Source organism: Podarcis vaucheri, assembly GCF_965113315.1.
Source record: "Podarcis vaucheri genome assembly, chromosome: 3".
Lineage (NCBI taxonomy): Eukaryota > Metazoa > Chordata > Lepidosauria > Squamata > Lacertidae > Podarcis > Podarcis vaucheri.
In genome coordinates, this window is record NC_138761.1 from 1,842,535 (window position 1) to 1,857,599 (window position 15,065).

Genomic DNA, 15,065 nt, shown 5'->3' on the forward strand with positions numbered 1-15,065 from the left:
TAAAAAAAAATATATTATTTGCACAGTGCTGCCTTCAGATGTCTTCTGGATGTCAGGTAGTTGTTTATCTCTTTGACATCTGATGGGAGGGCATTCCATCATCATCATCATCACCACCACCACCATCACCTTTCTCTCCAGCCAGCCCTAGCAACCTGGTCAGAGTATGGTGGCAGAAGCTGCAGCCGTTTTGCTAGCTTCCAGTCACTAATTCAGCATCTGCAAGAGCAAACCCCCTCCCCAAACTGTTTCCGCAGCAGAAACGCCCACAGAGATGAGGAGACAGAGATGTTAAAAAGCATGGGAAATTTTTTTAATTGAAGTTTTATTTCATAATAGGTTCTCTTTTTTTTGAAGCTTTGTTGTTTCCGCTTTTAAATACAATAAATATTCACCAATAGCATTTTATGGAATGGAATCCAAATCCATTTGCAAGACTGTCAACCTCGAACAATGTACATATGAGACAGACATGAATCCTGATGGAAGCGTGAAGAAGGGGTGGCGCAGAAATCTGCCGCGAGAAATGTACAGGTTTCCTATTGCAATTTTCTCTCACTAATAATAATTATGGTCTGTACAGTCCGTTTGCTTTGACACAACCCAGCCCTTGGCAGAGTCTGGCGCAACCGGTGCTTTGCAGAATACCGGCCGGAGAGACCCCCCCTTTTGTCCGAGGACGGTCCTTCCTGGCAGAGAGAGCACCAACGAGGCCCAAGGGACTGAACATTCGCCCTCATATTTAGCGGGGGACAAAAGAAGCAGCGAGCAAGGCTACTCATTCAAAACGTGACCCCCCGCCCCAATACAATGCAATACACTGGAGAGAAGGAAGGATTCCAACCTCACCTTTCACGTGATAGCTTAAAAATCAGCTTCTAAAAAAAGAAAAATTGCCAGGGCCACAGAGACCCAGAAGGTAAACTGGTCCAAAATGCATGCATGGTACATCCCCGTTCCCAATTGCCTGCATTTTCAGAGTAAGGCTGTAACGCAGAGAAAAGGTTTCGGCTACTTTCCTCCCCAACCGCAAGAGATCTGAAATGTGCTGTTGAAGCCTTCCAGGTGAGAGCTCTCCAGTCCTGTCTAAAGGGGTGAGCTCTGAACCGAGAGCCCCCTTTCCAATTCGGGGGGGGGCAAAGATGCTCTCCAACTTGCTGCATGGGGAAGGCCTGAACTACACCGGCAGGGCGTGTGTCTGTCCTACGCAGAGAAACAGACCAATCCAAGATAGAAGTGGAGCCCGCTGAGTGGGGAGATTGCAAACAGTAGTATCTAAGTTTGGGGCGAGAAACCTTGGGGGGGGGGCATATCTTGCTGGACTCCTGCTCACATCACTCTAGACAATGCTGGCTGCGGCTGATGGCAGCAGGAGTCCAACAAGATTGGGGGGGCACACAACTATTCCCCACCCCTGCTCTAAGTTATCACAAAATATCTTACTTCCTAGGATCGCTTTTCAAATGAAAATGGCACTTTGGAATAGCTGCCCAGCCCCACACGCATGACCTGCACACCCACAGCTGTGGAGACTCATGCGCCAAACACCCTGCTCTGCAATCAAGGCGGGGGGGGGGGGAGGCAGCCGAGGAGCAGCCTGGGTTGAAGGCCAGTTGTCACTCAGCCGTCAAGCTGTTTGCCTCCAGCTCTGATTCATCTTAGTCAAGCCTGCAGTTGGGCTTGGGGAAGAGAGGTGCTTCTGCAAAGCACAGGGACTTTCTACATCTAGGCCTCTCTGCCTGCCAGGGAGTTTCTGAGTAACAGGGAAAGCTGGCCGTGTCTCTGTGCAAACCACTGCTTGGACTAAAGGTTGCTACTACCAAAGCCTGAACCTTGTAGGATTGCGGGGCACTGATTTGGGGTGGGGTGCTGTGCCGCTCCCCGCAGCTCCTTTGCCCACGCCTCCGGAGAACTGCGTCTTAAAAGGTTGAGCCAACCAGCAGCGCATCCGCAGCTACACAGGCAGCAGTAGTGAATCAAGGCAGAGAAAGGAAGATTTCGCTCTCGGGACGTACAAAAACGTGGGGCAGTGATTTCTGACGGCGGCAAAGGACTGCAAAATGTGGAGCAAGTAGTTTAAGGAAGTGTCACGAGCGCTGCCTCCGATGCCTCTTTCAATCGCAGAGGGAATATCGGAAGGAGAAGACGGGACTCCTCGAAGCGTTTTTACAATCACCTGCTGAGAGTGGCAGCGGGCACACATTCACCTCTTCAACATGCAATACCTTTATTTCGAAGAATATTTGAGATGAACACAAAAAACCCCTGATGCCACCAAAACCCGAGACAGAAATAATAATGGTTAAATGGTGCATCGGAGTCCCTCCCAGATTGCCAAATGAGCTTCAAACAAAGATGGCGAAACAGCAGAAATTAAACCCGTTTCCGCAGCTGAAGATGCCACGCTGTACTCCCTTTAACTTGGACAACTACTTTTCCAACATTCTGCTTAAGACAGCCGACCTTTTCTCCAACTTGAGGCAAATCTTCTTAAGGCACCAGGTTCCTTATCAAGAAGCCAAGAAAGGTAAGGGAAGCAGAACCAGGTTTCTTTTGAGAGGCGACAGCCAAGCAAAGCCTGCCTTGGGAGACGCCAGGAAGTTAACACCTTTTGTCCTTTTGTCCACTCAGTGCTGGCCTGGCCCCCTCTGGACGTGCGCCTTGGAGCATGGACGATGTTTCCAAGGCAGCACGTCAAGGAATGATTTAGTGAGTCACATCATTATCGTCATCTCGTCTTATGCCATCAGGGCCTGTGCAATTTTGCCGCCAGTTACTGTCAATTTGAGAACCCCTGCTTCCAAAGCAAAGAGAGAAAGTAAAGAGGAACACATGTTCTCACAATGATTCATTAGTCAAACACACACAAAATAAAGGAGACCCTCCCTCTGACTCAGCCGCCTCCAGAATCGGAAACCGGCTCTGGGGTGGGTCTAACTCAGTGCACCAAAATTATCAACTGATTGCTGCATTTCATTTCGGCTGTGATAGCGTCAAGTATTCAAAGCACGTCTCATTTCCTCTGTACACCCAACTTTTTCTGTGCAAAATCATTTAATTAAAAAAAAAGAGTGAGTGAGAGAGAGAAGTCTCCCCAATCCCCATCTCTGGTTCACCTTTTATAGCCATGAAAACATTTACCAAACAAGCGAAGAATGAGAACCTGTTTCTGTTTCATCATCCATGCCCAGAGGCCAGTGCTCTTTCCTGCTGGTTTTTTGAGAGGTGCCTCACTAAGGGTCAGAACAAGCTCTTCCCTTGCTCATTAACACACCAAAAGAAATTAAAAAAGGCATTTAAAGTCAGGTGTGGGAAGAAAACAGAAGGGGGGGGGAGGATCTATTTACAAGGGGCTGGAGGCAGAAAAGAGCACTGGCTCCTGGATTTTCACATTGCTTGTTGACATAATGATTTAAGCTTACAAAAAGAAAGGTTAAATAGTCATTTCACAATTCCCATTTCTCTCTCTCCCCAGAGTGGAATGTGTCATCCACAAGAGCGGGTCGCCCCCTCTCATTTTAGGAGCAGAAGCCATAAGCAGCCCCTGCCCTCGGAATCATGTAGGAACATCCTTTGCTGCGCTTGCGTTTCTTCCAGGTGCCACCGTTCCAAAAGAGTTGGGTTTCGGCTGCCCTCTTCATACCAGGACGCACAGGCGTACCCACCCCAAAACAAGGCTTGTTCATGAAATTAAACAGAAGAAGGGAGGGGGAATCAGCGCAGACTTCACCACCACACAGAGTTCAAGCAGGGTTAGGATGGCTGAACACAACATTTGGGTAACAAACACAGAGGAAAGCCACCTTCAGCTACTAGAGCCGGGCATGGAGGCAAACACAGAGCTCAGTTGTCGTTTCGACGAAAGGAGATCTCGATTATTTCCTCTAGAAGGAAGCAGAGCTACTCGGAATGGACCCGCATGGAAGGGTTATACGCCTGACAAAACAGTTCTTGGAAACAGCCGGTCCCCCACCCCAAAGGTTATCCCACAGAAGAGTGTCGCTTGCCGCAACGTAATCCTGCCGGAAAGGTGAAGGAGGTTTTGCAGCTTTGCTCTCCAGAGCAGCTCAGACAGGGTGCGCTGGAAGGCTCCTCCTCCGCTGAGTGGAGACAGCATCTGCCTGCTTCAACATCTGGTTTGGCCATGTGGAAGCCGCAACAGGGGTGGGTGGGAGGAGAGGAGGAAGTGAATGGAAGGATAATATAGCCTACATAGAATAGTCACATTTTCACTGTGTGATTACCGCCACCAAAGCCCCTTACTTAAAGCAGCTGACACACAAAAAAACCCCTCTTGCGTGGCTGGGTCCACGGAGAGGGGGCCACACTGTCCTCAGCGTAACCTGAAGATGTGTTGCGGCAATTGTGTGGCTTCAGAGACACCCCTGGCGCCTGTCTGTGGTTTTTGGGGTGTCTCCCTTGAGAGCTCTGGGTGGCATGGACCCATGCTTGGTCTGGAAGCATCATGCTGGTTCAGGACATGTTCGCGGTGGTTCAGCCCCTGCCCAGCCACCTTTGCATCCATGAGAGAGGCGGTGCAAGAAGGGTCCGTCCCTCTGCAAGGCTGCCAGGCTTCGTTGCCACCCAAAGTGGGTCAAATTTTAGTTCCATGGTGATGGCTGAAGTGTATTTACATGGGGGGGGGGCTGCGTTCACAGAGCCCCTGCAGGCGGTGGGCCAGATTTCTTCTCTCCCGCCTCCACGTCTAGTCAATCGGAGCTGGGCTTTCGTAGAGAGAAGGGGCGGATGTTGAAGTGTTTGCTCAGCTGACTCACCTGGGAGGGGGAGAAAGCAGAGGTAGAGAGAACGGGCAAGGTGAGGGGGGGGTGTGTCGCAGGAAGGCAGACCCCTGACCATGGCCCCCTCCCCTCCAAGCCCCATCCTTCCTTCTCCTCTGCCTGCCTTCAAATTCTACATACAACGCTCCTTCTGCAGGGCAGCTGCACTTACTCCTCTGCTCTGTGCTCTGCCCACCAATTTGCCCCATATCTCTTTCCTCACCTGCTCTGCTCCTGGGCAGAAAGATGGGGAAGCAGCACCTCACCTGGCTTGAGAGCAGTACATGTGAAAAGGATCTAGGAGTCGTGGTTGACCACAAACTTGACATGAGCCAACAGTGTGACGCGGCAGCTAAAAAAGCCAATGCAATTCTGGGCTGCATCAATAGGAGTATAGCATCTAGATCAAGGGAAGTAATAGTGCCACTGTATTCTGCTCTGGTCAGACCACACCTGGAGTACTGTGTCCAGTTCTGGGCACCACAATTCAAGAAGGACACTGACAAACTGGAACGTGTCCAGAGGAGGGCAACCAAAATGGTCAAAGGCCTGGAAACGATGCCTTATGAGGAACGGCTAAGGGAGCTGGGCATGTTTAGCCTGGAGAAGAGGAGGTTAAGGGGTGATATGATAGCCATGTTCAAATATAGAAAAGGATGTCACACAGAGGAGGGAGAAAGGTTGTTTTCTGCTGCTCCAGAGAAGCGGACACGGAGCAATGGATCCAAACTACAAGAAAGAAGATTCCACCTAAACATTAGGAAGAACTTCCTGACAGTAAGAGCTGTTTGACAGTGGAATTTGCTGCCAAGGAGTGTGGTGGAGTCTCCTACTTTGGAGGTCTTTAAGCAGAGGCTTGACAACCATATGTCAGGAGTGCTCTGATGGTGTTTCCTGCTTGGCAGGGGGTTGGACTCGATGGCCCTTGTGGTCTCCTCCTACTCTGATTCTATGATTCCTGCCTTGCAGGGGGCTGGAGCAGATGGCCTTTGGGGATTCCTTCCAGCCCAACAGTTCTAGGACTCTATCTGCTGTTGCTGCCCAGAGCATCATCCTTCCTCTCTCTTTTCCCTCCCAGGGGCAGATTCTAGCTAATATGAAGGCGATGGATTCGGATTGGTTTGCCCAGAACTACATGGGCAGGAAGTCTAAGGTAAGGGGCCAATGTTGGCAGTTTTGCTGTGAATGTGCGTCCTCCTCCTTTATAGCCTCCCCTTTGCCTTGCCTGTGGGTTGTGCTGTGGGTTAAACCACAGAGCCTAGGACTTGCCAATCGGAAGGTTGGCGGTTCAAATCCCCTTGACTCCCCATTGCTCGGTTCCTGCTCCTGCCAACCTAGCAGTTCGAAAGCACCTCAAAGTGTAAGTAGATAAATAGGTACCGCTCCGGCGGGAAGGTAAACGGCGTTTCTGTGCGCTGCTCTGGTTCGCCAGAAGCGGCTTAGTCCTGCTGGCCACATGACCCAGAAAAACTGCGGACAAACGTCGGCTCCCTTGGCCAGTGAAGCGAGATGAGCGCCGCAACCCCAGAGTCGGCCACGACTGGACCTAATGGTCAGGGGTCCCTTTACCTTTACCTGTGCCACACAGACGCGTGCCACGGGATCACTTACCACGCCGACTCCGTAATGGATGTGCGCCATGGTGATGAAGGTGGTGAGCAGGTAGAGGAGGAAGGTTTCGCTCTCCGGCAAGACGCCCGTCAGCACCACGAAGATGACCAGGGCCAGCGGGAAGAGCAGCCAGTTGAGAGGCTGGCAGCGGGTGCTGCTCATCTGGCAGACGATCAGGCGGCACTGGGGGGAGAGGAGGAAGAGCTGGTAAGGGAGGACCAGGATGGGAGGAGAAGTCCGCTCTCCAAGGCAAGGCACTGCTCCACCAACAGCTGCTCCAATCCATCCAGGGCCATTTCCTGGAGCACCACTCAGGGAGCCGCTCTAGAACTTCACTGCTCCAGAGGCACCGCTCTAGGGCTTCTGGCAGAACTCTACTGCTGCAGCGTGGACAGATCCTCTGTAACAGAGAGTCAGTCCTACACGTGGGCAGGAATCCAAGGGCAACGCTGGAGGGCAGGCAGCGGAGGTGCTTTCTGCACAAGCAAAGCCATATAGTTGTCAAGGGGACTCCGGGACCCTCCTGGCTTTGAGGCTCTCCTCCTTGCCCCTTGAGCAAACTCCTCAGTTCAGGGAACCTGAAAAGTTAGACCAGGGATAGGGAAGCTTTTTCCTAAAAAAAGAGAGGGGCTGGCTTTTCCTAAAAAGCTTCTTTCTTAAAAAGATTCACATTTGTTTTGACAAAGGGTGTTTAAAGAGAACAGAAATCACGGGGTTAAAGCTGACCGAAAGCCCAGAGGTAGCATTATTTTGAATTTACGATGGGGTGGAAGGTTCGCAAGTGCTTGCTCACAAATTTATTGACAGCTGCATGAATTATTATAGCTAGGAAGCGGAAGGGGCAAGGGGAATATAAAATGGAAGGATGGTATAAAGAGGTCTGGGATATAGCTATGAATGATAACTTAACATGTGCTGTTAAGGTAAGATGGGGAATATGCAGGAGAAATGATTTTGAGGAGATATGGAAGGTGTTTGTAGAATCTGCACTGTTAAAACGGAAAGGGGTCAAACCATTGCAAGAGGTGTTGAAATTCTGGGACATTGGATAGTTACAATGGAATGGTCTCGGTGATGGGGCGCAGACTTTTATTCTTATTTATCTATGATTATTACTTTGTCAAAAAATAAAAATAATTTATTTTTTAAAAGATTCACAGTAGTTCAGTCGGCAGAGTATGGGACTCTTAATCTCAGGGTGATGGGTTCAAGCCCCACGTTGCGCAAAAAGATTCCTGCATTGCAGGGGGGTCAGACTAGATGGCACTCATGGTCTCTTCCAACTCTACAGTTCTATGATTCTATTATCCTATGATCCTCAGCGGACAGCCTGCACCACATGACTCTTATTTATGTAATTCATAAAAATTAGACAATGCTTGATTTGGGGGGTGGGGCTGGGACAGACCTCAAAGTGGTTGGTTTACAAAAAGATAAACCAATACAGTGGTACCTCTGGATGCGAACGGGATCCGTTCCGGAGCCCCATTCGCATCCTGAGTAGAGCGCAACCCACGACTGCGCGGGTCGCAACTCGCCGCTTCTGTGCATGCGCGTGACGTCATTTTGAGCATCTGCGCATGCGGCAAAACCCAGAAGTAACATGTTCTGTTAATTTCGGGTCGCCGCGAAGCGTAACCTCAAAACGCTCAACCTGAAGCATATTTAACTCGAGGTATGACTGTGAAATCGGGGGGGGGGGGGGAGAATACAACAACGCTTTAAAAAACAACAACTTAAAATACTGAAACAGAAGATGAAAGTTTACATCATCCTGCCTGTCATCCAGGTAGGCTTGTCTAAAGAAGAATATTTTTAGCAGGTGCCGAAAAGGACAGTGAAGGCGTCTGCCTGGTATCAAGAGGCAGGGAATTCCTAAGGTTAGGTGCTGCCGCCCTCAATGCTCTGTGGGTCTCGTGTGGCGCCTCTAGCAGTGCCCATTCCGTTGATCAAAGCAGTGGCACATGCAGGGCAAAGCGGTCTCCTGGGTGAACTCTTGCACAAGGAGGTTAGAGTCCAGCCACATGGAAGCCAGAGGTTTCGACACGCGCATCTTGCCACCGGAGGAGGAGGAACTGATTACAGCTCAAGGATGTAAGGGGAAGCCAGGGGGAAAATAATGAAGTGGAGCAGGGCCAGAGAGGAGCGTGGCCAAGGGAGATTGCGGAGGGCTGGGTAAAGAGGGCCGGAGGGCAGCACTCAGGGTTCCCCACCCCGAGGCAAAGCGGCTTTCCTCCTGCCCCGCCAAGCCCCTCTGCGCACGCGTCTCTGCAGCAGAAGGAACTTACAGAAATGTTGGCAAAGGCCGTGCCGACCATGAAGTAGAAGAGGCGGGGCTGGGTCTCCAGGATCTGCGTCGGCGAGTGGAAGATCCAAATGGTGCAGAGGATGAAGAGGAGGACGGGCGAGAGGAAGGGCAGCATCGCCTCGTAGAAGGAGTGGTGCTTCAGGGTGTTGCTTCTGTAGGCTCTGAAAGGCGGGAGAGGCGTCAGCAAGAGGTCGCCTGCAGGAGCGTTGCCGGTCGAGAGCTGGTGAGGCTCGTTCGACAACAAAAACCCCAGCCTTTAGTGTCACCTGCTCAGTCCTGTGGAACATTCTGCCACTGGAGACTGAGCAGGAGCTTCTGTGCCAACATCTGCTGAAAACATTTCTATCCTGCCAGGCAATCACAAATGCATCCTTCCGCAATGGTTAACTGATGTCCGTTTTTAACTTTGTACGGAACCGCTTTGATTTTTTTAAATGACACAGCGGTATAAGAGACTTTTAATAAATAAAATTTTCAAAAAGGGGGGGGGGTGTCCCATGAAAGGCAGCTGGGAGCACCATCAGACTAATTCTGAAGGAGGCAGAACCTGATATAGTTCTTCCAATGGGGTCTCATCTGCAAGGCTGCAGTGTGGCCAGCAAAATTAAGATTAGGGCTGAGAAGCAAAGCTCCCTCCATCGGGAGCAGGCCAGCCCCATCAGGTCTCCTCTCCCCTCAAAGGTCACCTGGGGCAGCCAGTGCCTCGGGCTGCCTCAGTGGGAGAGACAGAAAAGAAGCGGGGCTCATTCCACCAGCTTTTCCGGAGGTCCAGTTCCTCCACCGGGCACCTCCTGCCCCTGAACTGGGCCAGCTGGTCATTAGAGGAACAACTATTTAGAATTCGGTGCCTGAGTTTTCATTTTCCTCTTTCCTCCCTGTCCCTTTCTCCTTGTGTGTTGTGGGTTTTTTGGGAGGGCAGTATAATTCTGCGAGACGGTCTTGTTTTGATAGTATGTAAGCTACTCTGTGGGGACGCGGGTGGCGCTGTGGGTTAAACCACAGAGCCTAGGACTTGCCGATCAGAAGGTCAGCGGTTTGAATCCCCGCGACGGGGTGAGTTCCCATTGCTCGCTCCCAGCTCCTGCCAACCTAGCAGTTCGAAAGCACGCCAAAGTGCAAGTAGATAAATAGGTACTGCTCCAGCGGAAAGGTAAACGGCGTTTCCGTGCGCTGCTCTGGTTCGCCAGAAGTGGCTTAGTCCTGTACGCCGGCTCCCTCGGCCAATAAAGCGAGATGAGCGCCGCAACCCCAGAGTCGGCCACGACTGGACCTAATGGTCAGGGGTCCCTTTACCTTTATGCTACTCTGTGAGCCTTCCTGGCTGAAAAGCGGGGCACAAAATCCTCAAAATAAATAAAATAAAATACATATAGGAGGCCTGGCTTTGTCCAAGAGGCCCAGCTGGTTGAGAGAGCGGGCGCAGCCAATCTCTCTGCTCCATAGTCTCAAAAGCAAAGGCTTGCCCCTGGCATCACTCGTGCCCCTTTTGCTTTCTCAAAACTCTCCCCACTGGGGGAGACACTGAGTGGCGCTGACACCCCAGCAGAACTGGGGCAGCCGGTCGCATGGGGTGCTGACAACCCAGCTCAGACAGGACTTACTTGTAGTAGTTCAGCAGGCTCATGGGGAGGGTCACAGTCAGCGCGCAACCTAAGGGGGAGAGAGGAGGGCCAGGTTACGACTCAGGCACGCGTTTCCCTTCACACAAAGACAGACGCCGCCACACAGCAAAGCCTGTTCCACAACCCTCCCTTGGATTTGTAACAGCAACTTGAGGCAGGGGAATGCGAGTGTCTCCGAAAAGGGGGGAGCAGCTTCTGGTGAAAAAGGAAGCTTTAGTTGGGCTGGCTAAGCAGCTGTACACCCTGCAGTGCTGGCCATTTCTATCCTTCATGGAAGAATGCATTTGCTTTGTTCTGTTAATACGGCTTTAATGGGCAGTGTGCAGAGGTGAGTTGTCTTGAGGACCAAAAGGCAGGCTATAAAAATAAACACAGCGGAACCTCGGTTCTCGAACCGCTCCATTCTCGAATGTTTCGGCTCCTGAACGTCAAAATCCCAGAAGTAAGTGCTCTGGTTTTCGAATGTTCCTTGGAACCTGGACATCCGACGCAGCTTCCGATCTGCAAAAAAGCCTAGCTGTCAGCCAACTGGAAGCAGCGCCTCAGAATTCGAATGTTTTGGAAGTCGAATGTCTTTCTGGAAAGGATTATGTTCGACTTCCCGAGGTTCCACTGTATTTCACATTGAGACTGTTCGGGTTCCTTTTTTTTCAACATCAATACAGCAAACCCCCCAAAAGCTGAATCAGTGCAACAACTTAGAAATACTGTGGATTCCTGAGGTCAGCAAAGGGGAGCAGGAGATGTTAATAAGAGCTCTGCCTGTTCAGGCCAAAAGGCCTTTGTCTACCCCAGCATCCTCCACCCCAGCTCTGAGGGTCTTCTGGCGGTTCCCTCACTGCGGGAAGCCAAGTTACAGGGAACCAGGCAGAAGGCCTTCTCGGTAGTGGCACCCACCCTGTGAAAAGCCCTCCCTTCAGATGTCAAGGAGATATAGAACTACACAACTTTTAGAAGACATCTGAAAGCAGCCCTGTATCAGGAAGTTTTTTGATGTTTGATGCTTTACTGTGGTTTTATAATTTGTTGGAAGCAGCCTAGAGTGGTTGGGCCAACCCAGTCAGATGTGCGGCGTAAAAATAAAATCATCACCATTTTATGCTTTGTGGCTTATTCATTATTTTGCATTTTAGTTTATAGGAATCAGAGTTGGAAGAAACCCCCATGGGTCATCTAGTCCAGGCATCTCCAAACTCGGCCTTCCAGCTGTTTTGGGACTACAATTCCCATCATCCCTGACCACTGGTCCTGTTAGCTAGGAATGATGGGAGTTGTAGTCCTAAAACAGCTGGATGGCAGAGTTTGAGGATGCTTGATCTAGTCTAACCCCCTGCAATACACACTCAATGTAACCTTACCAAGGACCTTAAGATGGAAGACCAAGAAAAAACAAATAGCAAATAAAAAGCTAGGCAGATTTTTTACTAACATTGTAATTATACAACAAATTTGCCCCAGACCAGCCTCAATGAAATCTTGCCACTATCGACAAGTCCAGAATACCTCAGGGATCTTAAACAGGGTCTAAAATTCTGGAGCAAGCAGTTTCTCAATTGTGACCCAGTTTGTGTACTCCAAAGAAAGGGTGCGGGGAGCACATGGCAAACAAAAGGAAACATAGAAAGCTGAACATGGGATTATGGCACTGTATGATATTAGGAAATTTTAAAATACACGCTTTTAGAGGAAGCACCTTACCAAAGATCATTGCAGTGAATAGGTCTCTATACAAGAAATTGAAGAGGAAAGGGTTGTACCAGGCCTCCACTCCCACAATAGACGTCACAATGTACACGATGGAAATGGTCTGAAAAGTAATCAGAGAGAGAGAGAGAGAGGCAGAATTGCAGCATCTGGAAAGACTCATCCGGCCAGCTGGTGTTTGAATAGAATGGCTTAGCGATCAGAAAGCTCTTAGCCACGTTATGATATCGCCCAAAGGAGCCTGGGCTTATGCCCCTAGGGTGGAAAAACAGACCCCACAGAGCCATTTCCCCCTCTCCATCCCACCCTGTTCCTACATATGTATTCCCAGTGCAACTGCTGGCTGCAAGCAGCAGACCCACAAACCTGCCCAGCTTGAAGCTCCCCTGGAATGCGGCAGCTGAGGCTGGTGGGAGCTGAAGCCTGAAAAATCTTGAGGATGCCAGCTTCGCCACGGCTGGGAGAGTCACCCGCAGCCTCAGCTGGAACACAGGGATTGTACTGGTCTGTATCAGAGGTTTGCTCTTGTAAAGACCGGCAACACAACGTGAAGTGGTCTCTGAATAGGCAGACAGACACACGCTTATTTATAAAGGTTCTAGGAACCAGCCAACCACTCCTTTGAGTTTTTGCTTTTGGTAAGAGGTTGTTTGTAACCTGATTCAGCCCATTTTCCACCACCAGACATGCAGGGGAGAAAGCGGGGCAGGAAACTAGGATTCACATCCCTGCTCAGTCACAAAGCCCACTCCCTGGCGACCTCATGGGTAAAGGTAAAGGGACCCCTGACCATTAGGTCCAGTCGTGGCCGACTCTGGGGTTGCAGCGCTCATCTCGCTTTATCAGCCGAGGGAGCCGGCGTACAGCTTCCGGGTCATGTGGCCAGCAGGACTAAGCCGCTTCTGGCGAACCAGAGCAGCGCACAGAAACGCCGTTTACCTTCCCGCTGGATCGGTACCTATTTATCTACTTGCACTTTGACATGCTTTTGAACTGCTAGGTTGGCAGGAGCAGGGACCCAGCAACGGGAGCTCACCCCGTCGTGAGAATTCGAACCGCCAACCTTCTGATCGGCAAGTCCTAGCTCTGTGGTTTAACCCACAGCGCCACCCACGTCCCTGACCTCATGGGAGGGGCGGATAAAAACCACTTATATTGGTCCTGAGTGGGGGTGGTGAGTCTTCAATATTCTATGTTTGTATTTTTAACTAAAACCCTTCCCTGGAAAGGCTAACGTTTGAGTGGCAACTGGTTTGGGGAAAGTATGGGGCAGAGGCCTTGACTGGATTTTATCTGGACAGAATGGACTGGACATCTGCATCTGCATGTAATGGGAGGATTCTTGGACTGATTTGGCAGAAATACCAGCCTGTGAAGAGACGCTGCAATTCTATATAGGGGAACCCTGGACATAAAACCACACAGAAACATATTGTTTGATTTATCTCACTTGTTGGAAGAACTCAGAAGCTGTGGAAAATAACGAATGAATGAATGAATGAATGAATAACATCAGAATGACTTATGGGAACCACCGGAAATGAATATGAGAAGCAGTAGAAGTATGAGATGATCAGATCCCCTCCAACCTCAGAGCATGGTGAAGTCTCCCCGAAATATTTGGATTGTTTAATTATTGAATAATTTGTATAAGTCGGAATATATGATGTGATTTGATTGGAATGTTAAATGGAAAATTTAATAAATATTATTTTTTTAAAAAAATTGGTCCTGAGCTTTTTGAAGAGACCATAAAGCTGGAAGGGATCCTGAGGGTCATCTAGTCCAACCCCCTGCAATGCAAGCAAAGCATCCCTGACAGATGGCCCTCCAATCTCTGCTTAAAAACCTCCAAGGAAGGCGTCAGTGCCTTCCTGCTTAGACAGGGATTTGAGTCCGAAATATTAGCGCTCTGCGCGAGCTAAGCCCCATGGGCAATTTGCACAGCCTGTAAAAGTTACCGTATTTTTCCATGTATAAGACTAGGTTTTTCCCCCTTAATAATAATGTCAAAAATTAGGGGGCGTCTTATACACAGATACATCTCTCCCTCCCCCATTTTTTAAATCTGAGTCCCCCAAAATAGGGGGCATCTTATAGACAGAAAAATATGGTAACTCCCATGAGAAAGGGAGGGATCTGAATTCACATGAGTCTTAAGAACATATGAAGAGTTTTGTTGGATCAGGTCCAGAGTCCTCTTTTCACAGGGGCCAATGAGATGCTCCAAAGCAGACATAGGCAAACTTGGAGGGAGTTGTAGTCTCAAAACGTCTGGAGGGTCAAGTTTGCCTGTGCCTGCTCCAAAGGGAAACCTATCTGCAAGCAGGACCAGGGCACCACAGCAACCATCTCCCCTTCCAGTATATCTGAAGGAGTGTCTCCATCCCCATCGTTCTGCCCAGACACTGAGGTCCAGCTCCGAGGGCCTTCTGGCGGTTCCCTCACTGCGAGAAGCCAAGTTACAGGGAACCAGGCAGAGGGCCTTTTTGGTGGTGGCACCCGCCCTGTGGAACGCCCTCCCAGCAGATGTCAAAGAGAACAACTACTACCAGACTTTTAGAAGACATCTGAAGGCAGCTTTTAAGGGAAGCTTTTAATGTTTGATGTATTAGAGTATTTTAATATTTTGTTGGAAGCCGCCCAGAGTGGCTGGGGAAACCCAGCCAGAGAGGCGGGGTATAAATAAATCATCATCATCATCATCATCATTATTATTATTTCTGCATTTCCCAGGAACTGGTATTTGGATGTACTGCTGCCTCCAGAACAGAGCCATCAATAGCCCTCTTCTCCTCCATGAATTGGTGGCCATCCTTGCCTCTTGTGGGAAGATAATGTAACTCTCGAAAACACACAACCAAAGGTGGACAGGAAGAGGGACATGTCAAGCTGCTTCTTCCCTTTCGGCTCAGGAATGAAATTTGCCCCAAGAGTCTTACGTTCCCACCTGCAAAATCTATTGGCCAACGCAGGTACAACAACCCTTCTCCCCCCATTGCAATTTACGGGACAGCATTGCGCAGAGGTCTCTGTTCAGCC

At 49.9% G+C, this 15,065-nt stretch overlaps 1 protein-coding gene across 3 annotated transcripts in view; it reads right to left on the reverse strand.

Moving 5' to 3' along the window:
• Positions 1–289: 289 nt before the first annotated feature.
• SELENOI (selenoprotein I) overlaps positions 290–15,065 on the reverse strand; it is a 54,859-nt gene continuing 40,083 nt past the window's right edge. For all 3 annotated transcript variants that reach the window (XM_082217800.1, XM_082217801.1, XM_082217799.1), the window contains exons 6-10: positions 12,018–12,126; positions 10,299–10,347; positions 8,678–8,858; positions 6,390–6,572; positions 290–4,775 (exon numbers count right to left, since the gene is read on the reverse strand). In XM_082217800.1, the coding sequence (XP_082073926.1) occupies positions 4,653–4,775; positions 6,390–6,572; positions 8,678–8,858; positions 10,299–10,347; positions 12,018–12,126 (645 nt within the window). In that variant the 3' untranslated portion in view covers positions 290–4,652. The remainder of the gene's footprint in view (positions 4,776–6,389; positions 6,573–8,677; positions 8,859–10,298; positions 10,348–12,017; positions 12,127–15,065) is intronic.